The 25937-nt window shown below is 39.1% G+C and overlaps 1 protein-coding gene across 2 annotated transcripts in view; it reads left to right on the top strand.

The window, feature by feature from the left end:
• Positions 1-25937, top strand: part of ehmt1b (euchromatic histone-lysine N-methyltransferase 1b) — a 57333-nt gene that overhangs the window by 23917 nt on the left and 7479 nt on the right. The window contains exons 4-24 of one of the 2 annotated variants that reach the window (XM_059357432.1): positions 147-546; positions 672-820; positions 2867-3022; positions 4402-4458; positions 4599-4670; positions 4771-4873; positions 6090-6230; positions 8362-8630; positions 10074-10300; positions 11040-11243; positions 11341-11423; positions 11560-11666; positions 11754-11876; positions 15316-15417; positions 17910-18014; positions 18100-18254; positions 19418-19588; positions 20676-20820; positions 21577-21654; positions 22711-22826; positions 23941-24027. In XM_059357432.1, the coding sequence (XP_059213415.1) occupies positions 147-546; positions 672-820; positions 2867-3022; positions 4402-4458; positions 4599-4670; positions 4771-4873; positions 6090-6230; positions 8362-8630; positions 10074-10300; positions 11040-11243; positions 11341-11423; positions 11560-11666; positions 11754-11876; positions 15316-15417; positions 17910-18014; positions 18100-18254; positions 19418-19588; positions 20676-20820; positions 21577-21654; positions 22711-22826; positions 23941-24027 (3050 nt within the window). The remainder of the gene's footprint in view (positions 1-146; positions 547-671; positions 821-2866; positions 3023-4401; positions 4459-4598; positions 4671-4770; positions 4874-6089; positions 6231-8361; positions 8631-10073; positions 10301-11039; positions 11244-11340; positions 11424-11559; positions 11667-11753; positions 11877-15315; positions 15418-17909; positions 18015-18099; positions 18255-19417; positions 19589-20675; positions 20821-21576; positions 21655-22710; positions 22827-23940; positions 24028-25937) is intronic. The other variant, XM_059357433.1, reaches the window with a different exon arrangement.

Raw genomic sequence — 25937 nt, 5'->3', positions numbered from 1 at the left:
CACTTGCATGTGACCTGAGAACAAACTGTTCTCGCCACAGGCAAATTGTTCTTACGGACAAATTTATAATCTACTTTCCAGTAACAAATAGACTTTAAAGTGAAAGACTTGGTAACACAGTGATCATAAATGTGTTTTTTTTTCAGCTTCTTAACAGGGAATTAAGAGAAGCGAAGAATGCCAAAATGGAGAAAACGGAGACTCACGTTGCACCTGATGCTCAGAAATCCTCTCAGCAGTCCTCCGCTCAGAACCATCTACCTCAGAGTTCACCGGACACGCCAGCTTCAGCACAAACCGCTTCTTCAGCTTCACCAGCACCTCCTGCAGCTCCCGCGACACCTCCGGCTCCTCCAGCTCCTGCTAGTGCAACACCTCCAGGTAGTGCAACACCTCCAGGTAGTGCAACACCTCCAGCTACAGCAACACCTCCAGCTAGAGCAACACCTCCAGCTACTGCGGCTCCTGAAGCTCCTGCAGCTCCTCCAGTTTCTGCAGCTCCTGCAGCCACTCCAGCTCCTCCGGCTCCAGCCAAGCTCCATCTAGGTCAGACAGACTTCCAGAAACACGTGACAGAAACTGACCCACTGCTGGTTTCAGAGACTATAATCAGTGACAGTTTGGCTGTAAATGTGTTAATGTTGTTGTTCTCTGGCTGTGTGCTGCTGCAGGTCCTTACTCAGGAGGGCTGTCGTCCCGTAAGAAGAAGAGGAGGATGGGAATGTACAGTCTGGTTCCCAAGAAGAAAACCAAAGTGCTAAAGCAGAGAACTGTGCTGGAAATGTTTAAAGAACTACAACAGTCTGCCAAAAGCCCACAGGTCTGAGTTCCTCTCATTTATTACAACAAACAAACATGATTTTAAGTGACGTCTCTTTTTTTTCCCCACGTGGCTGACATCATAATCACTTCATTCATTACTATTCATTTTTAAACTCATTCCAATCTTGCATGCTTTGGAGGTCAGTGAATGGTGTCATACATTCAGTGGTGTAAAAAATATTCAGATCCCTTACTTGATTCTTTGGAGTTTGGGGATATTTTGTTGGTTTTTGACTCTTTTTCATTCTGTCTGTATATGCAACTTAAATAATGATCAACATGTCATGCTATCCTCATTATTATCAAGTCATTTTGACTCACTGGATCAACATTTAAAAAAAGAACACACACAAAAAAATACTAAAAACATAACAAAAATGCACACAAAATTACAAAAACGCAAATAAAAAGCATACAAAAAACACACTTTTTTTAAAAGCAAAAAACGTGTAAAAAAAAACACACAAAAAAATTACAACCCCCCCCATAAAAACACACAGAACACACACATAAAAAAACACACGCAAAAATGAAAAAATAAATAAATAAAAAAGGAAAAAGTCGCTGGATTTGTCGCCAGTTGCTTTTTTGAAAAATAGTCTCTATGGGGGTCTGAAAAGTCGCTAAATATAGCAACAAAGTTGCTAAGTTGTCAACACTGCTTTGCCGGCTTTTAAAAATGTCGCGTGTTGTTCTGGCGTCCAGTACTACGTCACATCCTGTTTAGCGTTCTATCCAATCAGCAACCAGGCTTTTTACAGGGGAGAAAAACGGCCCCGCCCCCTGGTGGTTGGTGGACTACTGGTGTAGAAAGTGTTGATTAGATATGCAGGAGAGATATGATTAATTGTGCAGCCCTGCCAAAAGGCCAATGGCGGCCCTCAGAAACATTTGTGCATGATATTTTAATCATCAACTGTCATTTGCTTCCATTTAATTCACTTCTGCTTGTGTGTCAAACTGTTTCCCCCCTAACAATCATCTGTAAAGTCAGGAATAACTACTAGGAAGCTGCTGTTGGCATGGCAACTCCATCATCAATGCTAAAGCTGTTATTTAAAGGTGAAGCTTTTGACTTTGAGCACTGCATAAGAGTGTCTTTAAGTACAACTGAAAGCTGAACAAGATGATTTTAGGTGGCCAAAATGTTCCGTGAACTGAAAACACACGGTGAAAGTTCAAAGATGAAAATTTCACAGCTGGTTGAATGTACACAATACCATGAATAAACATTGCTATCACTCCATCGTGTTCAACAGGTTGCTGTGGTAACGACTTGGTAGCCACACCCTTCATTCTCTGTTTTCCTGTAAACGTGACCATAAGTTAGTTTAGTTTAGTTTTATTCCACATATAAACAATATAAAACACATAGATGATGACACATAAAAATACATGTGTTGATGCAGCAGAAACCTGTAAAGGTGTACACTGAAAAACCATTGGAATAAGAAAAATACAACACAAAAGATCAAAACAATACAAAAATAATCATGAAAACAATTACACAACAATCAAATGCATATATTTAAATCTATTACAAAACAATAAGTGTAGGGCGTATATGTGGGGTTAAAATTAAATAGCAAAGAGTCATCCAGAACATAAAAACAAGAGCACATTTAGTTTAAACTAACTGCTTTTGACAGCAGAGCGTTTCATAGTTTCTTTTTGCACACAAACAATAAGACAGAAGAGTTTAGTAAATTAATATTAAGATATTTAATAAAAAAAGCTGTCAAATGTTATCAAATAAACATCATACCACATTGATTAACAAACTAGTGATCGAGACCATAAAAACTCATTAGAAGAAATGAGGTAATGCATCAAGTGAGAAGTAGGTTATTTTTCTCATACACTTCTATGCAATCTGACTTCTTTTTGCAACCCGTGGAGTCGCCCCCTGCTGGCCATTAGAAAGAATACAAGTTTACAGGTTTAATGCACAGTGCATTGATGTCACCTTTCAGACAGAGTATATATTTGAACTGTATATTTTAAGACTGTTATAAGCATTATCTAGTCCTGTTCTGTTTCACAGACTAAAGAGGTAGCAGGCATAAACGGGGAGAAGGTTGAAAATGCATCTGAAGAGGAAGAGTCGGAGGAAATGGAGTCTGAGGAAGAGGAGCGGCAGCAGCCAGCAGAAGAGCCGGTCAGTGCTGTTCAGGAAGCAGCGTCTGAAAACATCTCTCAGGTTGGGACTGAAACAGTCTGTTCTTATATTCATATCATCTTTTATACAAACACAGAACTTAAAGCAGCATTGTAGAAGTGTGGTATGAAATGGTTTTCATTGTGTGCAGAAAGTACAAAGAGTTTTTTTTAATGTTTTGATACAAGTCAGGCAGTAACTGATAGGGGTGTGACGAGATCTCGCGAGATTAAACTCGACGATATTTCTCGTTGCGTTAAAATTCTTAATCGCGAGATTTGTGAGCTAGCCAAAAGAGGAGAAGGAGGAGAAGCACCAAGCAGCCAGAATAACGTCGCAGGAGCCGTCGCCTCGTGAAGAAGAGTAAGAACGAATCGAAGCGGCACAGTTTTCCTGCAGCAGTCTCTCCCAGCTGCAGAGCCGAAGGGGATGTTAACCCCTTAGCGTCCAGTCTGCAAAATGCTAACAGGCTAACAGTTAGCTCTGTAGCAGTACAGTGTGTATGTGCTAACAGGCTAACAGTTAGCTCTGTAGCAGTACAGTGTGTATGTGCTAACAGGCTAACAGTTAGCTCTGTAGCAGTACAGTGTGTATGTGCTGCTGCTGCAGGAGGTGTTCACTTAGCAAACTCTGTTTGTTTACAACAAGCACCAGACACTCTGTGCACAGTTAGCGATGCCGGTTAATTCACGATCACTATGTTTATGATCAGCGGAGTCGCTGTGCATAATTAGCCATGCTGCATATTTTATGATCAGCGGAGACACTATGCATAATTAGCCATGCCGCTTTGTTTACGATCAGCAGATATGCTGTGCATAATTAGCCATGCCGCTTTGTTTACGATCAGCGGATATGCTGTGCATAATTAGCCATGCCGGTTTGTTTACGATCAGCGGATATGCTGTGCATAATTAGCCATGCCGGTTTGTTTACGATCAGCGGATATGCTGTGCATAATTAGCCATGCCGGTTTGCTTATGATCAGCTGCTGACATTGTGCACAGTTAGCGATGGCGGCCATAGTTGCTTCTCCCGTGTTTAATCATATTGTTTTTCACTTCAAAAGCAAAAGCATTCAAAAGCGTTTAATTTATTTTATTTTAACTTTTATAAATTTTAGTTTCAATTTGTGGAAGAAGTTTATTAAAAGCTCATGCTTACATCATGCATGTAAACAGTTATAATAAAACATTTCAAAATGCAACTCGGTTAAATAAGTCAGTTGGTCCAGTCAGATATTTTGTCTTTGTAGTTTTCTTAAAATCTCGTCTCGTCTCGTCTAGTTCTCGTGAGCTGAGAGCATCGTCACACCCCTAGTAACTGGTTACCTTTGGGAAAGTAATAAATGAGTTACTGATTAATTTGGTAGGTTAAAAAGTATCCGTGTTGACGAGAAGGAATTAATTGAAACATTTCAGGAACAAGAATTCAGTCAGATGTTTAACTTGGTGTCTGTGGAAAAGCCAGTTCCCCAGGTGAGCTTATAATCAGCCCCAAAACTTTATATTTCCATCCAAGCATCACTACAATCACTGATAATGTAGACTGAAGCCTGTTTTAATGTGTTAAACTGTAAAATGTGGTGATAAAACAGTGTTTTGTGTGTGTGGTGGAGGTGGGAGATGAGCAGGAGTCTGAGGAGTCTGGAGAGGAGGAAGGAGAAGAAGAGGGGACAGAGTCTGACTTGGTAAGAGACACAATCAGCCTAAATACTTAAATACTTCATCTCACATGGTGTGTGAATCCAGAAGTGTTAGTGAAAGCTGCTGTGTGTCGTCCTGCCTCAGAGCACAGAGTCCAGTCTGAAGAAGAAGTTGAAAAAGAAGCTAAAGAGAGACAGCGCCTGGCTCCGGCCCTCCAGGAAACGCAAGAGGAGGATAAAACCTAAAGGTGGTTGTTTCCTCTCACATTAATCCAGCTGCTCCTAGTGCCTCCTGCAACATCAGCTCATCTGAAAATATAGGAAATAAATGTTTCCCTTTAAAATACGATGCCAATCCAAACTTTAAAGAACAGACATTCTTTCTGCACTGCAAAAAAAAAAAAAGTGTCTAAAACCAGATAAAACCGTAAATCTGAGGGAAATGATCTTGCTGCATGGACAGATAATTTACCTTGACAAGATTTATTAAATTAAGATTATTAAATGTTGTACACTTAAAATAAGAAATTAACTCTTAAAACAAGATAAATTATCTAACACTTCTAAATCTAAAGTTTTTTTTTTTATCTTGGTAAGAAACAAATAATTGTCAGTAATTTTGTCTCTTTTGTACATTTTTTTTCATTTTTGGCCATTTTGTGACCAAAAGAAGATGTGAAAAGACACAAAATTACAAAAAAAAGGACAAAAAAAGACACACAAAAGATACAAAAGACCATAAAAGAAACAAAAGATGTAAAATGACCAAAAAAGACAAAAAAAAGACACAAAAAGACAAAAAAAGGACACAAAAACTTTTTTTTTTTATCTTGGTAGAAACAAATAATTGTCAGTAATTTTGTCTCTTTTGTACATTTTTTTTTCTTTTTTGGTCATTTTGTGACCAGAAGAAGATGTGAAAAGACACAAAATGACCAAAAACGACAATAAAAGACAAAAAAAAGACACAAAAGTCAAGTGTGTGTTCATTTTTACATATATTTCTGGTAATTTTGTGTCTTTTTTTTTAATCATTTTGTTTCTTTTTTTTGGTCAATTTGTGTCTTTTTTTTAGTCATTTTTACATCTACAGTCATGGAAACATTCTTGATAATAACCAATGAACAAGAAACCAAACAGAAGTCTCATCATTTTTCCATGACTGTATATAACAATAAATAGATGGACTCCAGAGGGTTAAACAAACTGATGAACTTCATTGAACTTCATTCATACATACACTGAATTTAAATATTAGTAAATTTGAATAATCTGAATTTGATACCTGCATCACATTTATTTTAAAGACGTAGGCGTAGTTTCACCAATCTCAGTGTTTGTTGAGGAGCTGAGGACACTAATTGTTGAAGTTTTTACAGTTGCTCAACAGTCCAGGCTTGTGTTCTGTCCTTGAGATGGATTATAAACAGTGGATCTTGTCTCCTGCTGCTGTTCTGTTCTCAGATCTGGAGGCCATGGATCAGCCTCAGGCTGCAGCTCCTCCGGTCCAGCCGGCTGAAGTCAAAGAGAACGAACAGATTCCTTCCTCCGAGTCCGTCAGCAGCAACAAGACACAACAACCAGCGGCTCCTTCTCAGAATAAAGGTGAGCTCAGACCAGGGATGGCAATTTAAATGCTGCAGGGGGCCACAATGTTTCATGGACACGACCACAGGGCCACATATAGGAGCGTGCACTAACCAGATATGAAGAAACTGCAATTTTAAATATGTTTACAGTGCATTAACTTAACATATTTCATGCTCAAATGCATGTTTAACAGTATAAATAGGAAGACAAAAGGTTTGAAGCAAATAGAAAAGAACCACTTACTGCAGGGGTCTCAAACTCAAATTACCTGGGGACTGCTGGAGGCAGTATCAAAATGACCAAAAAAAGAAACAAAATTACAAAAAAAAAGACACAAAATGCCAGAAAAAAACTAAATTACTTAAAGAAGAAACAGAATGACCAAAAAAAGATAGAGAATTACAAAAAAAGACACAAAATTATTTAAAAAAAGACAAAAAAATATTAAAGACAAAAGTACTTAAAAAAAGACAAAAATAATATTTAAAAAGACAAACGTATTTTTTTTTAAAAGACACAAAATTATTAAAAAAAAGACACAAAATTACCAAAAAAGTAATTAAAGGGACCTTCCACACACAACACGGTAAAGTGCCATTCATATAAAACTCACATTAAACTTTCATATCAAGGTGGGGGCCACAAAATATCGTCACGAGGGCCACGAGTTTGAGACCCATGACTTACTGTGTTTTTTTTCAGTGTAAGAACAGCAGACCAACATTAATTGCAAGAAGTAATTTTGTGTTTTTTTACTGCACTTTTAAGATTTCATGCTCAAATGCATGTAGTTGTACTGAGGGCCACTTCAAGTGAGGGGGCGGGCCGTATGTGGCCCCCAGGCCTCCAGTTGCCCATCCCTGGCTATGAAACTTGTTCAACTTGTTCATAATAACCTATTATTATTGTTCTTATGTGCTTTAGTATGACTCCAGTGAGAGTTTTGTGTAGTAAAAGTTTCCCGTTGGCTCTCTGTCTTATCTAAACAACATCAGAAGATAAAGCCAGCTGCAAAATAAATCTAAATTTTTTATGCAAATTGCAGCCTGAACAAAGAGAGAGACGGTTTGTTTGAGTTCACTGGAACAGAGAGTTACTGTGACGTCATGACAGCTCATAAAATTATGAAGCAGCTACAGTTAGGGCTGGGCGCCATGGACCAAAAGTCATATATCACTGTTTCCTCTACTACTATATTATCAATGGCACCCCTCCACACGATCAAGTTAATTTTATTTTCTTTATAGCGCCAGATCACAACATAAGTAATTTAAGGTGACATTTCCTCTATACATTGTCCTTTTATTTAACAAACTAAATAAGCTTATTAAATGTTATTTATCCTGTTTACATGATGGCGTGTCATTTGTGTCTCTACATCAGGGGTCTAAAACTCAAATTACCTGGGGGCCAAAATGAATCAAAATTACCAAAAAAAGACACTAAATGACTAAAAAAAGACACAAAATAAAAAAAAAAAGGCATGTGTTGTGTGCGGAAGGTCCCTTAAATTACTTTTGTGTCTTTTTTTTTTGGTAATTGTGTGTCTTTTTTAAATAATTGTCTTTTTGTTTTTTAATAATTTTGTGTCTTTTGGTAATTCTGTTTTTTTTTGGGTCATTTTGTCTTTTTTGGGTCATTTTCTGTGTTTTTTGATACTTTTTACATATATTTTTGGTCAATTTGTGTCTTTTTTGGTAATTTTAACATCTACAGTCATCGAAACATTCTTCGTAATAACCAAAATCATTATCAATAAAACCATGTTAAATGTCTAGATATCAGCTCTTAAATTAAACTCTTATCAGATATTTTTGTTGTTATCATTATATTTGTCCAAACAAATGAACCTTTAGTTGAACCAGACATTAAAATGAACAAGAAATTGAAGAAAAAGGGTGGTTTAATACTTTTTCCATGACTGTACTTTTGGTCATTTTAACATCTATTTTTGGTCATTTTGTGTATTTTGGTGTTTGTGTCTTGGTTTAATCATTTTTCCATGACTGTATGTTCAATATATGTTTGAATGCTGCTACTGGATGCTTTAATTTCCCTCTGGATAAATAAAGTCTCCATCTATCTAAATGTCATTCTAGTCTTTGTCTCTAACTGCAGATTAAAGCCAGGCTCTGTCTCTTTGCAGGCTCGGCGATGGAAGAGGCTCAGGAGCTGCCGCTCTGCAGCTGCCGCATGGAGACGCCCAAGAGTCGAGAGATCCTCACGCTGGCCGACAGGAAGTGCATGGCCACGGAGAGCGTGGACGGGCAGCTGACCCGCTGCCAGGGCGCCATCCTCAAACACGAGATGATGCGTCCCTCCAACTCGGTCCAGCTGCTGGTTCTGTGCGAGGATCACCGCAACGGCATGGTGAAGCACCAGTGCTGCCCCGGCTGTGGCTTCTTCTGCAGGGCTGTGAGTAGAAACTCTCTCTCAGGCCTCCATGGTCCTGTCTGACTGGGATGATTGTGGATTTATCAAGCTGAATCATGTAAAGAAAATGCTTTGGGGAAGATGGGATACTAATTAACATCTTGTATTTTTCAGCTGTTAGCAAATGCATACACTAAAAAGGTATCAAATGGACCGGCTCGGCCATGACAAGTGTGCTATGACTTTTCTAAGGGTTTCGACAAACGGTTTTCAAATTATTCGGCAAAAACGCACCAAAAAATCCTCTCAATGTTACCCTATGGAGAGGCTAGAGTGGATGACATCATCGCCAGAGTGCAGAGGGAGAGTAAAAAGGTATCAAATCGACCGGCTCGGCCATGACAAGTGTGCTATGACTTTTCTAAGGGTTTCGACATACAGTTTTCAAATTATTCTGCAAAAACACCCCAAAAAACCTTTTAATGTTGCCCTATGGAGAGGCTAGAGTGGATGACATCATTGCTAGAGTGCAGAGGGAGAGAAAAAATTGTCAAAAAATAAATTTGGAAACCGCAGATACCTCTATACAGAAATAATTGAGTGTGCTTGAAAAAGCACACTATATACTATTCACTGGGCTTAATCCTAGATTTTATTCTTCCGTTTCTTCCGTGTTTTTTTCGGTCGACTACTCCTCCCAGAGTTTTGGTCACATACACTAAAAAGGTATCAAATGACCGGCTCGGCCATGACAAGTGTGCTATGACTTTTCTAAGGGTTTCGGCAAATTGTTTTCAAATTATTCGGCAAAAACGAAGAGAGAGTGATTTAAGAAGTGAGTTTTTTTAATAAAAATTGGACCTAAAATAGAACCTTGCGGTACACCACAGGTAATGCAAGCTGACGAAGAAGCATAATTACCTGTGGTGACCGAGAAGATTCTTTTTAAAAGATAAAAGTAAAACCAATCAAGTGCAGAGTCCTTGATGCCCACCCAGGCTTTGAGGTGCTTAATTAAAATAGAGTGATCTATGGTATCAAAAGCTGCACTGATAATAATTACTAATAGTAATAAATTAAATTTAAGAAACCCAAGGACGCTTTAAAATGCAATACAGGACGATGACTAAAAAAATCGGGCCGGCCCGGCCCTGACAAGTGTGCTATGACTTTTCTAAGGGTTTCTGCAAACGGTTTTCAAATTATTCGCTAAAAAATCCCCCCAATGTTACCCTATGGACAGGCTAGAGTGGATGACATCATCGCTAGAGTGCAGAGGGAGAGAAAAATTTGTCAAAAAATGAATTTGGAAACTGCTCGAGGCTGTAGATACCACTCTACAGAAATAATTAATAAATAGAAATGTAGGAAAATTCGTTTTCTGACTCACATTGGTGTGGTAAAGCTGTCAGAGTTCTAGTTTGGGCGTAGGACCACAGATGATCCACCAACACGTTTATTTTTTTTTTTGTTTTCGTGGTGCAGGGGACCTTCATGGAGTGCCAACCAGATCTGAGCATCTCTCACCGTTTCCATCGAGCTTGTGCCTCGGTGCTGAAGGGTCAGAGCTTCTGTCCTCACTGTGGAGAAGAAGCCGGCAAGGCCAAGGAGGTGACCATCGCCAAGGCCGACACCACCTCCACCGTCCCCCCCGCACACGGACCTGCCACCCCCGGGGCCCACGAGGGCCGAGCCGACACCACCACTGGAAGGTGAGACATCAGCACATTTTTTGGTTTTAAATATAAAATAAAATCATGGCTTAAATCCACTCCATCATGCACCGACCAACTATAAACTCTAAAAACATTAGCTCACTATGTTGCAATCTCTTTAGTGTTGTATTTCAACATTGTTTTGTGTCTTAATACTGTGACTTTTCTCTTGTGTTCTATTGTGTTTTAAGAGTGTGAAACTTTGTTGTTGCTGTTTGAAAGGCTTGTTTGTTTGTGTTAGATTGATGTTATTTGTTCCTGCCCAGGGACTACAGATGAAATTTAGCTAGTTCAGGGATGGGCAACTGGAGGCCTCAGTACAACTACATGCATTTGAGCATGAAAAAAAATAAAAGTGCAGTGTAAAAAATGCAAAAAATTACTTCTTGCAATTAATGTTGGTCTGCTGTTCTTGCACTGAAAAATAAAGAAATCACAGTAAGTGGTTATTTTTTATTTGCTTCAAACCTTTTGTATTCCTATTTATACTGTTAAACATGCATTTGAGCATGAAATATGTTAAGTTACTGCACTGTAAACATATTTAAAATTGCAGCTTCATCATATCTGGTTAAGTGCACGCTCCTATATGTGGCCCTGTGGTAGAGAACATGAAAAACTGTGGCCCCCTGCAGCATTTAAGTTGCCCATCCCTGGTATAGTAGCTAACTCTGGTCCGGCTGAGAGCCATGCACTGTCCCTGTTAAATAAACGGATAAATGAAATGGTTCTGCAGCTCTTCTCGTCTGGCTCTGGGGTCAGAGGTCAGCGGCCGGGCCGACAGCTCTCTGCCGGGTCGATCTGCACACGGACCGGACCCCTCGGCTGTCCCCGGGTCCTCCAGGAGCTCAGCACTGCTGGCCGGGCCGGGAACTCTCATCTCTCCAGGGACGTCGAGGGAGACTCTGGAGAGCATCCTGGTGGCTCTGGACACAGAGAAGTAAGCTCTACCGCCACAGTGTCGTCCTGATTTATCAGAATCAGAACTCTTGGACAACTGCTGACATTTCTTTTCACCCTGTGCTTGTTTCCATCAGACCCAAGAAGCTTCGTTTTCACCCCAAACAACTTTACCTCTCGGCCAAACAGGGAGAACTCAAGAAGGTCCTGCTCATGTTGGGTATGTTCACCCACCTACTGCAAATTATTTGGTTCTTTCCAGGATAAAAAAAAACCTTAGATTTAGAAGTGGTAGAAAATGTGTCTTGTTTTAACCGTTTTTAATGAGCTGGTCTCGTTCTCCGTTTCCCTCCCAGTGGACGGTATCGACCCTAACTTTAAGATGGAGTCTCAGAACAAACGCACGCCGCTCCACGCTGCTGCTGAGGGAGGATACCGGGACATCTGCCACATGCTCGTACAGGTAAAACACCTTCCAGTCCTCTTCCTACTCCTCTGGTCCCGAGCCTTAACGTCTTAATGTTTTAAAATGAAAAACTTTCTGCTTCAGGCCGGAGCCAACGTGGACATGTGTGACGAAGACCAGCGGACGCCACTGATGGAGGCGTGTGAGAACAACTACATGGACACGGTGCAGTACCTGCTGAGAGCCGGAGCCAGCGCCACGCACAAGGTGAACACAAGACTAGTCAGCCACGCACAATGTGAACACAAGACTAGTCAGCCACGCACAAGGTGAACACAAGACTAGTCAGCTACGCACAAGGTGAACACAAGACTAGTCAGCCACGCACGCACAAGGTGAACACAAGACTAGTCAGCCACGCACAAGGTGAACACAAGACTAGTCAGCCACGCACGCACAAGGTGAACACAAGACTAGTCAGCCACGCACGCACAAGGTGAACACAAGACTAGTCAGCCACGCACAAGGTGAACACAAGACTAGTCAGCCACGCACGCACAAGGTGAACACAAGACTAGTCAGCCACGCACAAGGTGAACACAAGACTAGTCAGCCACGCACAAGGTGAACACAAGACTAGTCAGCCACGCACAAGGTGAACACAAGACTAGTCAGCTACGCACAAGGTGAACACAAGACTAGTCAGCCACGCACAATGTGAACACAAGACTAGTCAGCCACGCACACACAAGGTGAACACAAGACTAGTCAACCACGCACACACAAGGTGAACACAAGACTAGTCAGCCACGCACGCACAATGTGAACACAAGACTAGTCAGCCACGCACAAGGTGAACACAAGACTAGTCAGCTACGCACAAGGTGAACACAAGACTAGTCAGCCACGCACAAGGTGAACACAAGACTAGTCAGCCACGCACACACAAGGTGAACACAAGACTAGTCAACCACGCACACACAAGGTGAACACAAGACTAGTCAGCCACGCACGCACAAGGTGAACACAAGACTAGTCAGCCACGCACAAGGTGAACACAAGACTAGTCAGCCACGCACGAAGTGAACACAAGACTAGTCAGCTACGCACAAGGTGAACACAAGACTAGTCGGCCACGCACAAGGTGAACACAAGACTAGTCAGCCACGGACAATGTGAACACAAGACTAGTCAGCCATGCACACACAAGATGAACACAAGACTAGTCAGCCATGCACACACAAGGTGAACACAAGTCTAGTCAGCCACGCACAATGTGAACACACGACTAGTCAGCTACGCACAATGTGAACACAAGACTAGTCAGCCACGCACGCACAATGTGAACACAAGACTAGTCAGCCACGCACGCACAATGTGAACACAAGACTAGTCAGCCACGCACGCACAAGGTGAACACAAGACTAGTCAGCCACGCACGCACAATGTGAACACAAGACTAGTCAGCCACGCACGCACAATGTGAACACAAGACTAGTCAGCCACGCACAAGGTGAACACAAGTCTAGTCAGCCACGCACAAGGTGAACACAAGTCTAGTCAGCCACGCACGCACAATGTGAACACAAGACTAGTCAGCCACGCACAAGGTGAACACAAGTCTAGTCAGCCACGCACAAGGTGAACACAAGACTAGTCAGCCATGCACACACAAGGTGAACACAAGACTAGTCAACCACGCACACACAAGGTGAACACAAGACTAGTCAGCCACGCACGCACAAGGTGAACACAAGACTAGTCAGCCACGCACAAGGTGAACACAAGACTAGTCAGCCACGCACGAAGTGAACACAAGACTAGTCAGCTACGCACAAGGTGAACACAAGACTAGTCGGCCACGCACAAGGTGAACACAAGACTAGTCAGCCACGGACAATGTGAACACAAGACTAGTCAGCCATGCACACACAAGATGAACACAAGACTAGTCAGCCATGCACACACAAGGTGAACACAAGTCTAGTCAGCCACGCACAATGTGAACACACGACTAGTCAGCTACGCACAATGTGAACACAAGACTAGTCAGCCACGCACGCACAATGTGAACACAAGACTAGTCAGCCACGCACGCACAATGTGAACACAAGTCTAGTCAGCCACGCACAAGGTGAACACAAGACTAGTCAGCCACGCACGCACAATGTGAACACAAGACTAGTCAGCCACGCACAAGGTGAACACAAGTCTAGTCAGCCACGCACAAGGTGAACACAAGACTAGTCAGCCACGCACGCACAAGGTGAACACAAGACTAGTCAGCCACGCACAAGGTGAACACAAGTCTAGTCAGCCACGCACAAGGTGAACACAAGTCTAGTCAGCCACGCACAAGGTGAACACAAGTCTAGTCAGCCACGCACAAGGTGAACACAAGACTAGTCAGCCATGCACACACAAGGTGAACACAAGTCTAGTCAGCCACGCACAAGGTGAACACAAGACTAGTCAGCCATGCACACACAAGGTGTACACAAGTCTAGTCAGCCACGCACAAGGTAAACACAAGACTAGTCAGCCACGCACAAGGTGAACACAAGACTAGTCAGCCATGCACACACAAGGTGAACACAAGTCTAGTCAGCCACGCACAAGGTGAACACACGACTAGTCAGCCACGCACAAGGTGAACACACGACTAGTCAGCCACGCACAAAGTGAACACAAGACTAGTCAGCCACGCACAAGGTGAACACACGACTAGTCAGCCACGCACAAAGTGAACACAAGACTAGTCAGCCACGCACAAGGTGAACACAAGACTAGTCAGCCACCCACAAGGTGAACACAAGACTAGTCAGCTGCTGGGAGGAGGAAATAACAACCAGAAAGGAGTTTAAACAGACCTTTAGATCAGGGGTCTCAAACTCAAATTCCCTGGGGGCCGCTGGAGGCAGTATCAAAGTATCAAAAAAAAGACACACAATTACTAAAAAAAGACACAAACTGACAAAGAAAAGACACAAAATGACCCAAGAAGACAAAAAATTATTAAAAAAGACACAAAATTATTAAAAACAAAAAAACTTTATAATCCAGACCGGTCCTTGGGTTTTTACAGCACTTCCTACGTTGGGAAATTCCTCATTACATAGTGATCATGAACTTTCACTGACCACGACAACAGGATGTGACATAATTTTCCCTGGAGATTTAGTTTTACTTTCATTCTCGTTTTATCTCTTGCTGTTTAACAAAAACAGTTAGACACTGTGCATTTCATTTTTGTTTTGGTTATAGTTTATCAAAAATAGTGTATCTCAAAAAGTAAGTTATGAACGCACTCAAAATAAAATTCCTGTGGTTTGAAAGGATTTTGTGCAACTTTTTTCCATTTACACTTTTGAGGGATACAGCTATGTATTTAGAAAAATATGTGCACAAAACAAACGATTTTCATTGTTTGTGTGGTTTTTAAGCAATTTTTTTCATTAGTATGGACACAAGTCCATATATATTATTAAAATGTGGGATGTAAGGGTTGTTTAGATGTATAGCATCTTAAATTGGTGCTCTGTCTGCACTTTACTTTATTGCAAATTGAAATATGTAAATAATCTATTGAGTTAAAGTGGCTTCATCATTTCATCACATGCATATACATAAAATCTAGATTTCTGGACATTTAAATGTTTGCTCCTTGAGAACTAGTCAGTAACTGTGTTGTCTCTGCTGCTGTCAGGACGTTGAAGGGTTCACGTGTCTCCATCTAGCGGCCAAATCGGGACATTACGACATCGTGGAGCATCTTCTGTCCACAGGACTCATCAACATTAACTGCCAGGTTGGTACACTTTCTCTCATTTTCTCTGTGATTTCAGGCATATTAACGGGCTTTTATAATAGTTATTATGTGTGTTTTATTATCATCATCCAGTAGCATCTGATGCTGTCTGATCACTTTCTCCTCCAGCTCCGTTCTAAATATATTATCAGAATATTTGTAAGCTGCGTTTTAATTTTGTAACACCTTATGAGACATAACTGAGCATGAAAATAGACTTCATGTATTCATAATATCATAATGGTGTAAGCCTGGACACTCTTTGAACTTTCAGCATTTTAATAGGCGCCTAACCAAAATATAATGTTGTTGTTGTTTTATAGATTTATGACGAAAACAACTTGACATTTGTGGTGGAAGAAGTATTCAGATCCTTTACTGCAGTAAAAGTACTAATACACACTGTGAAATGACTCCACTACAGTAAAAGTCGTGCATTCAAAACTTACTGAAGTAAAAGTACGAAAGTATCAGCATCAAAATGTACTTAAAGTATCAAAAGTAAAAGTACTCGTTATGCAGAATGGATACACTCAGATTGTTTTATATATATAATATATATATATATATATATATATATACATTTTTGGTAATTGTGTGTCTTTTATTTTGGTAATTTTGTGTCTTTTTTAAAATGTTGTCACTTTTTTTTTGGTAATTGTAAATCTTTTTTTGTAATTTTGTGTCTTTTTACGTATTTTTGGAAACTTTAATGGCTTTTTTGAAGGTAATTTTGTTTATTTTTTGGGTTATTTTACCTCGTCTTTGGTAATTTTTGGTAAATTTTGGTTTTACTGAAGTAAAAATACAAAAGTGTCAGCATCAAAATGTACTTAAAGTATCAAAAGTAAAAGTACTCGTTATGCAGAATGAACCCACTCTGATTGTTTTAAATATTCTGAATATATCATCAGAATATTTGTAAGCTGCATTTTAATTTTGTAAAGGTAGGCTTATAGAGCTCATTTTAACTACTTAATATACTGTTATGAGGTTTAATTTAAATGTTTTTTATGTTAAATCTCGACCTGAAAAGTAATTAAAGCTGTCAGATAAATGTAGTGGAGGAAAAAGTCCAATATTAACCCCAAATTGTAGTGGATCAGCGTCAAAATGTACTTAAAGTATCACAAAAAAATGTACTTGTACTTGTACTTAAATGTACTTAAATGTACTTGTTATGCAGAATGGACCCACTCAGATTGTTTTATTTGTTCTAAATATATTATTAAAATATTTGTATATTATTAGTTAGTATTAGTTTTGTTAAAGCGTAGAGCTCATTTTAAAACTACCTCCTGGTAAATAAGTCTTTTAGACAGATGTCATCTTTTATTATTAAACTTTATTAATCTTGGAAAAACAAAAAGAGAATAGATGCAGAGAAAAAAAACAACAACAAAAAACAGCAAAGACAGTCCTTGAAATACCTTTTTTTTTTAACCTTTAAAAAAAAAAAATATATATATTTCCAAACCCACTGATGGGTTTTGGGAGTTCAGAGGTTCATAGTTGATGATCAACTAATATAAGGCACTAAATAGTGTGATTTCTTTCAGCCTCTGCTGCCCCCTGTTGGCTCTATTGTGCATCATCTGTTGTTGTCACAGCTCTTGCTCTTGTGTTGATTCTCTCATCAGGAAGGAGTTTGTCATGATATATTTTGCCGTATTGATTTCTTTTTTTTAAAAAAAAAGCCCTATTCAGCCGTGACTTCAAGAGTTTTTTATCCCTTTTCCTATTTTTTTCCCTGGTATACACTGCCCAAACAAGTGCAACCAGCTAATGATGATAATTAGTTCAAACTGGGTTTAAAGTTTTTTGAGAAAAGACAAGATATTAATTTGAAGCACTTAATGATATTCTGAATGTGCATATTACAATGAGTATTTAAATGGAAGTGTTCTACTAGGACTGCACTGTCCACCGGGTCTTAAAAAGTCAGAAAATGTCTAAAAATAATCAGAATAATTTGAATTTAAGGCCTTAATGTGTCTAAAATTCTCTTAAAATCTAATAAAATCTCATAAATATGATTTTGAAAGGTCTTAAAAATGTATAAACGCTACTTTTATTTAAAACAAATGCATAAATTTCAGTCTCGCTTTTAAATGTTTCGATTTTTGAGAACGCTATAACACGGCTACAAAACAGAACTAATGCCAATATTTTTTTTTAAATTCTGAGTTGTAAACATTTCTTCATAATAGAGATGCTTCTGGTGTTTTTAATTTGGTTAAGTATTTTTTATTCCAATGTGAAAGAGTTGTGAATAAATTCATAAACTTAATTCTTGGCCTCTGATTTTCCTTCAAGTCTTTTGTGCTTTTTTTGGCAATATGGATATGAAATGGGTCTTTAAAAAAGTCCTAAAGTCTTAAATCTGACCTGTTGAAACGTGCAGAGAGCCAGTCTCTCCTTGCAGCAATAATCCTATAGTTTGGTTTATCTTTTCTCAGTTTTCTGAGCTTTCTAAGTGTTGCTCCCCTCAGGATGATGGAGGCTGGACGGCCATGATCTGGGCTACAGAGTATAAACACGTTGACCAGGTGAAGCTGCTGCTGACTAAAGGAGCCGACGTCAGCGTCAGAGACAAGGTGAGCTCACAGTCTGATTCTCCTGTATCACAGAGAGAGAAGAAACAGGAAGTGGTTGTTGGTTCATTGGTTCATTGTGTTCTAGGAGGAGAACATCTGCCTCCACTGGGCAGCGTTCTCCGGCAGCGTGGAGATCGCCGAGCTGCTCCTGAACGCACACTGTGACCTGAAGGTGGTCAACATCCACGGAGACTCTCCTCTGCACATCGCTGCCCGGGAGAACCGCCTCGACTGTGTCACGTGAGTATAAAACCCGATAAAAACCCTCTCTGCAGGGAGAGAATCTAATATCAGGGTTGGTACGGGAGCTTGAAATCCTTGAAAATGCTTGAATTTAAATATTGTATTTTCAAGGTTTAAAAAGTGCTTCAAGGATTTTGGATAAAGTGCTTGTAAATTCTTGAAATTCTTACTGTATTTCTCTTGCAATCTGACTATGTGCATCTATAGACTATAGATAATGATCACATGTTCAATTTAAAAAATAATGAGTAGCCTATCTGAAATGAAGACTGTTCCTCCTGACCAAAAATAGATGTAAAAATGAGCAAAAAAGGCACAAAATGACCAAAAATAGATGTAAAAATGAGCAAAAAAGACACAAAATGACCAAAAATAGATGTAAAAATGAGCAAAAAAGACACAAAATGACCAAAAATAGAGTACTCGTTATGCAGAATGAACCCACTCAGATTGTTTTATATATTCTATATATATATACATTTTTGATAATTTTGTGTCTTTTTTTCTTTTTTTTTTTTCTTTTTTTTGGTAATTTTGTGTCTGTTTTGGGCATTTTAATTCTTTCTTGTAATTTTGTTTCTTTTTTTTTTAATTTTGTGGGTTTTCACATATTTTTTGGAACTTTTTATGGCTTTTTCAAAGGTAATTATTTTCTTTTTTTGGTTATTTTACCTTGTCTTTGGTAAATTTTGGTTTTACTGAAGTAAAAGAACAAGAGTATCAGCATCAAAATGTATCAGAAGTAAAAGTACTAGTTATGCAGAAAGAACCCACTCAGATTGTGTTATATATTCTAAATATATTATTAGATTATTATTATTACTATTATTATTATTATTATTATTAAGGCATTTATGTAAGCAGCGTTTTCATTTTCTCGAAGTATGGCTCATTTTAACTACTTAATATACTGTTATGTGGTTAAACTTTCACTTTAAATGTATCATGTTTTTTATGTTAAATCTCGACCTGTAAAGTAACTAAAGCTGTCAGATAAATGTAGTGGAGTAAAAAGTACAGTATTTACCTCTAAAATGAAGTGGAGTAGAAGTATAAAGTTACATTGAAATGGAAATACTCAAGTGAAGTACAAGTACCTTAAAATAGTACTTAAGTACAGTAGTTGAGTAAATGTTACATTCCCCCTCTGGTCTCTTCAGGCTTTTCCTGAATCGAGGAGCTGATGTGTTCCTGAAGAACCGCGAGGGAGAAACTCCTCCAGACTGCTGCAGCCACAACTCCAAGGCCTGGGCCGCCCTGCAGGCCAACCGGAGGGAGAGGGACTCCAGGAGCGCCAGGCTGGCTCGGCCCGAGGAGAAAATCCTGCAGAGGTTAAACTCTAATGTGGAAATAGACAAAAAAATAAAACTGTGGCTGCTGTGGGAGGGAACTGAAGGCTCAGTGTTGAACTAGGGCTGCACGATTATGGCCAAAATGATAATCACGATTATTTTGATCAATATTGTAATTGCGATTATTCATCATGTTAGGGAAAACATCTGTATTTTTATTGCACTACTTTTAAACAAACAATAGGAACAGTTTTTAGTGTCTGGTGCTTGTTGTAAACAAACAGAGATCGCTAAGTGAACACCTCCTGCAGCAGCAGCACATACACACTGTACTGCTACAGAGCTAGCTGTTAGCCTGTTAGCACATACACACTGTACTGCTACAGAGCTAACTGTTAGCCTGTTAGCACATACACACTGTACTGCTACAGAGCTAACTGTTAGCCTGTTAGCACGTACACACTGTACTGCTACAGAGCTAACTGTTAGCACATACACACTGTACTGCTACAGAGCTAACTGTTAGCCTGTTAGCACATACACACTGTACTGCTACAGAGCTAACTGTCAAAATTATGAGATAAAATGTCATAATTTTTAGATTAAAAAAGGTCATAATTATTAGGCGCTCCCCGCGGCTCGTTAAGAAGAGTAAGAACGAGTCTCCAAAAGTCTCCAATAACACCAGAAAAAGTTGCTGGATTTGTCTCCAGTCGCTTTTTTGAAAAATATTCACTAAGGGGGTCTGAAAAGTCGCTAAATATAGCAACAAAGTTGTCAACACTGCTTCTCCAGATTTTACAAATGTTGCGTGTTGTTGTGGCGTTGAGTACTACGTCACATCCTGCTTAGCGTTCTATCCAATCAGCAACCAGGCTGTTTTCAGGGGAGAAAACCGGCCCCGCCCCCTGGTGGTTGGTGGACTACTGGTGTAGAAAGTGTTGATTAGATCTGCAGGAGAGACGCATTTTAAAATGGAAATATCGGCGATCATCAGGTTAATTTAATCATGGCGGCCAAAATCGTGATCACAATTAAAATTAGATTAATTGTGCAGCTCTAGTTGACTCCTTCTGCTGCAGATTGTCTTGATATTCCTGATAACAGAAGTGTGTTGTGCTTCCAGTGACATCGCTCTGGGCCAGGAGAGAGTTCCTCTTCCTTGTGTCAACTCTGTGGACAGTGAAGCTTATCCAGACGACTACAAATACATCTCTGAGAACTGTGTCACCTCCCCCATGAACATAGACCGCAACATCACACACCTACAGGTGGGTCACAGCTCATTTCATCAGCTGTTTTTAAAAAAAACAGAAGGGTCCACAGAGTTCCAGGGGTCCCCAGAAAAATGGGTCTACTCTCCACCAGGCTTAATCCTATATTTTATTCTTCCGTTTCTTCTGTGTTTTTTTTCGGTCGACTACTCCTCCCAGAGTTTTGGTCAGACATACACTAAAAAGGTATCAAATGTACCGGCTCGGCCATGACAAGTGTGCTATGACTTTTCTAAGAGTTTCTTTTTCAAATTATTTGGCAAAAACACGCCAAAAAATCCCCCCCATGTAACCCTATGGAGAGGCTAGAGTGATGACATCATCGCTAGAGTGGAGAGGGAGTTAAAAAATGGTCAAAAAATAAATTTGGAAACTGCGCTAAGCTGCTGCTTTTAAAAGGTGCTATATAAATAAAGTTATGGTGTTGCTATTATTATACATCTTGATATCTGAATGTAACCGAAGAAGGAAACCAACTTCCAAAAAAAAAGGCAGAAGGCTGGAATTATGTGTTTATTCGTGGCATTTTGGGTTTCAGTTTCACAGAAAATGACAAAAAAAAGCAGAGAAGAAGAAAGAGAAAGAGGAAAAAGAAAGCAGGACAGTTGCAGAAGTTCCCAATCATATCTAACAACCTAAAGTCTATCAATTCAGGGACATCCTTCACATGAAAAACGCTGACAATTTTTTTTAATTCCCTCTGTGATTGTCAGTGTGAAGTAACTAGTGCTATTTCCTTCCTTTATCTCACAGTACTGCGTTTGTAAAGAAGACTGCTCGACAAGTATCTGCATGTGTGGACAGCTCAGTCTGCGCTGCTGGTACGACAAGGTAAGAACACAAAGACACAGTCTTCTTTTAAACTGTTACCATTCAAAGAGCTTTCTGCTGGTTGTGGGCAGTGGGTGTTTAGGGGGGGAGCAGGTCAACAATAAATGCCTCATTGAAGAGGTTGACATAATCTGAAAGCTGAGAACCTGAAGATTAATTTGAGATGAAGCTGGTTCTTCAGAAACGTTTTGTTAGGATGACAACCAGATCTGAGTTACATCACCTGCCTCATCTGTAGCTCTTTTTCAGAAACTCCAAATACTGTTCATAACATCAATAACTCTCAAATATTTGTGTTTATTTATAAGGTATTAGGGTTGTCACGATATTACAATTTTCAACTCTATACCGATACTCAGGAAAATATTCAATACTCCATACCATTTTCGATACCACAAGGATAAAAACAAAGACCCCAAAATTTAACAGAAATATTTTTATTAACAAGAAAAATGCAACATGTTAAAATGAACAGAACCACAGGTTAAATATTTATAATAAACAGTTGTGCAAAAAGAAACTGCAACTATGATAACAAGCTTCAGGTCTGAGGTAGTGCAAAAAATAAATAAATACAATAAACAAAAACAATTAGAACAATATTTTGAGGTTGTATGCTGTGCACAATATTAGACAAGATTGCAAAAAAAATAACGTGTTCATTACTTGGCTAGGTATCGATACTTTTGAAAATGAGTATCGTATCCGGATACAACGTTTTAGTATCGATACTTTTTGGAGTATCGATACTTTTGACAACCCTAACAACAACAGAATAGCACTAATTCAATCAAGAAAAGGTTGCCAGATTTTAAAATATAGATATCCTCTTTAGCAGATATGATGTACCTGTAATACATTTCCCAGCTCTCTCAACCACATTTTAAATGCAGGAGCCCTTTCAGATTTCCAAGACTGTAAAATTAGCTTTCTGGCTAACAATGTTTAAAGGGAAATAGCCTTTAATAGCTTCATAACTACTTTTCACACTATCTGAATTAGCCATAAAGGATGCTTTCTGTCTGGACCAACATGTGTGTTGTGTGTCCTGTGTAGAGAGGTTGTCTTCTCCCTGAGTTCTACCGTGAGGAACCTCCTCTCATCTTTGAGTGTAACCACGCATGTTCCTGTTGGAGGAACTGCAAGAACCGCGTCGTGCAAAACGGACTCAGGTAATCATCACAGTTCATCTCTGTTTGTATTAGCAGAACATCACTGCTGTAAAAGTTTTCTTAACTTCTGTCAAGTGATTTTTTATCAGCTAGACAGTTTTACTTTACAACTTGTTGGTGGAAGAACTGGACAAGGATTCACCATTCAAACGTCTTGTTGTAACTATCTTACATTATTAGCCCACTGAGGACATTTTCAGCCATTTTTCACTTTTGTTTCAAATCTTGTTTTCATTAGAAATATTAGCATAATGTAGTCAAACTGCCATTTTAAGGGTTAAAATCCTGATGATTATTCAATATTTGATTGTTTTAATCATGAATGAAGTTGATCAAAAAATGTAACCCAAAAAAGTTGAAAATATATATATCAGTAATAGTTTTATAATGTTTTTTTGAAGTGGACAAGTCTGCCATAGAAGGGTAGTAAATCTTGAAATCTGACACGACACAAAACACTATATATGCATCAAAATCAATTTTGTTGCTAACCTTTGACCCAAGAATGTGATAAAAATATAAATACCCCGGCCCCCGCGGCTCGTTAAGAAGAGCCTCCGGCCCCGCGGCTTGTTAAGAAGAGCCTCCGGCCCACACGGCTCGTTAAGAAGAGCCTCCAGCCCCCGCGGCTCGTTAAGAAGAGCCTCCAGCCCCCGCGGCTCGTTAAGAAGAGCCTCTGGCCCCCGCGGCTCGTTAAGAAGAGTAAGAACAAGTCTACAAAAGTCTCCAATAACACCAGAAAAAGTCGCTGGATTTGTCTCCAGTCGCTTTTTTGAAAAATAATAATAAATACAGCAACAAAGTTGCTAAGTTGCCAACACTGCTTCACCGGCTTTTACAAATGTCGTGTGTTGTTGTGGTGTTGAGTACTACGTCACATCCTGTTTAGCGTTCTATCCAATCAGTAACCAGACTTTTTTCAGGGGAGAAAAACGGCCCCGCCCCCTGGTGGTTGGTGGACTACTGGTGTAGAAAGTGTTGATTAGATCTGCAGGAGAGACGCATTTTAAAATGGAAATATCGCCGATGATCAGGTTAATTTAATCGTGGCGGCCAAAATCATGATCAGGATTAAAATTTGATTAACTGTGCAGTGCTACTATCTATCTTCCAGGACCAGGCTTCAGCTCTTCAGGACCAGTAAGAAGGGCTGGGGGGTCCGTGCACTGCAAGACATTCCCCAGGGGACCTTTGTATGCGAGTAAGTACCATTTTTATATAAAACATGGTTATATTTGCACCTCATTTTGAGCCACAAAGACCACAATGCAATGCTTCCCTCCTTGCAGATCTGTCAGGGATTTTATTTTCTTACGGTACAATACTGAGAACACGTTGTCACTTTTACCCCGTTTATAAAAAGCTGCTACTCTCACACATGAAGTGTCTGAATCTGGTGCCAGATGGAAGCAGCTCAGACTGAAAGCAGCATATGAGAGAAAGTTGTATGTTGCACTAGTGCCGTCGGAGTCACGGAGGTGTTCTGCCACTATCTTGCTAATGAGCTACGCTCAACAGCTCCTCTGTTTATAGTCACATTTAGAGTTTCTGTGTGAGACAGAGAAATCTCTATGCATTCCAGGAAAATACCAAACAATCACCTGTTTGTTTCCTGGCTCCAATCAATCTATTATCCAATGTGTTGGGGACTATTTTCTGTTGTGGATGAATACACATTTGGTGCTCTGCTGAGTTTTTCAGGTGTAAAGTTGTCACAGTGCCAGAATTTTAAACATAAACTTGATATACTTCAATACTAGCAAAAGGAAAACAAATGTCCCAGTCACACAAAAAAATGTTTCATTATCAACCTGCACAAAGAGCTACAAAGCAATACTTTAATACTTTTAAAATGTAAATTAACAATATAAAGATTCCTAAATGTTTTCTATACACTAGTGATGCTATGGTAACTGAGTGTGCTTTCAGCTCTTTATTGAACAGAGAGTGCCATCTAGTGGACTCAGAAAATAAAGAAAATGGTTCATGAGGCTTCATTGGCACATCACTACTTTTGACTACCTTAGTGTGTGATGGAGTCCAAACTGGATGGAACCCTCTTATATGTTATATTTAACACCTTTGTTCACATTTGCAACATTTAAAATTCTTTATTGAGCATGATAGTGTTTTGAAAGTTAAAAATATGATTCAAAATAATTTTGTTTTGGACTAAATGACTAAAGAGAGACACAAAATGACCAAAAAGAGACACAAAATAACTAAAAAAAGACACAAAATGACTAAAAAAAGACACAAAATGACCTAAAAAAAAGACACAAAATGACTAAAAAAGAAACAAATGAGGAGACAAAATGACCAAAAGAGACACAAAATGACTAAAGAAAGACACAAAATGACTAAAGAAATACACAAAATGACTAAAGAAATACACAAAATGACTAAAAAAAGACACAAAATGACCCAAAAAAGAAACAAATGAGTCAACAAAATGACCAAAAAAACACAGAAGACACAAAATGACTAAAAAAGACACAAAATGACCAAAATTGTTCGTCTAAACACACCAGAGCCAAATCAAACAGAGTCCCACTAGAATAAAAACCAGAGTTGATGACAGGATCACACACAATCACAAGATCACATTTATGTTGGTTTTTCTTTGTTTCTTTTTGGTTCTAAATGTTGATCCAGTAAGTCAGAATAAAAAATGAATTATTATTATCAGGTCATATAGGTGAAAACATGGTATTTAAACATGTTTTAAGTGGTGAATACAGGCAGGATGGAAAGGAGTCAAACATGGAGGAAATAGAACAAAAAGACTCCATAGAGTTAAAAAGATTAAATGCACACCAAAATTGAATAATTGAGCTTGATAAATTAAATGCTATAACAAAAAATGATGATAAAATATCTTTTGGTAAAGAAAGTTTGGGATTATAAAATGCTCTTTTTTTTAATTAGCATTTTTTCCACTAACTCATGATATTTCAGTGTTGGTTAATGTGTGTGTGTGTGTGTGTGTGTGTGTGTTATTTGATTAAAAATAACCTTTTATGTCACATATTTAAACGCTTTGAGCATGCATGAAAGGTTTCCCAGCAGGGATGTTAGATGTTTGAAGCTCAGTATCTCAGAGCTGCAGTC

Source organism: Centropristis striata, chromosome 19 (assembly GCF_030273125.1).
Source record: "Centropristis striata isolate RG_2023a ecotype Rhode Island chromosome 19, C.striata_1.0, whole genome shotgun sequence".
Classification (NCBI taxonomy): domain Eukaryota; kingdom Metazoa; phylum Chordata; class Actinopteri; order Perciformes; family Serranidae; genus Centropristis; species Centropristis striata.
This window is presented reverse-complemented; position numbering and strand designations above follow the sequence as displayed.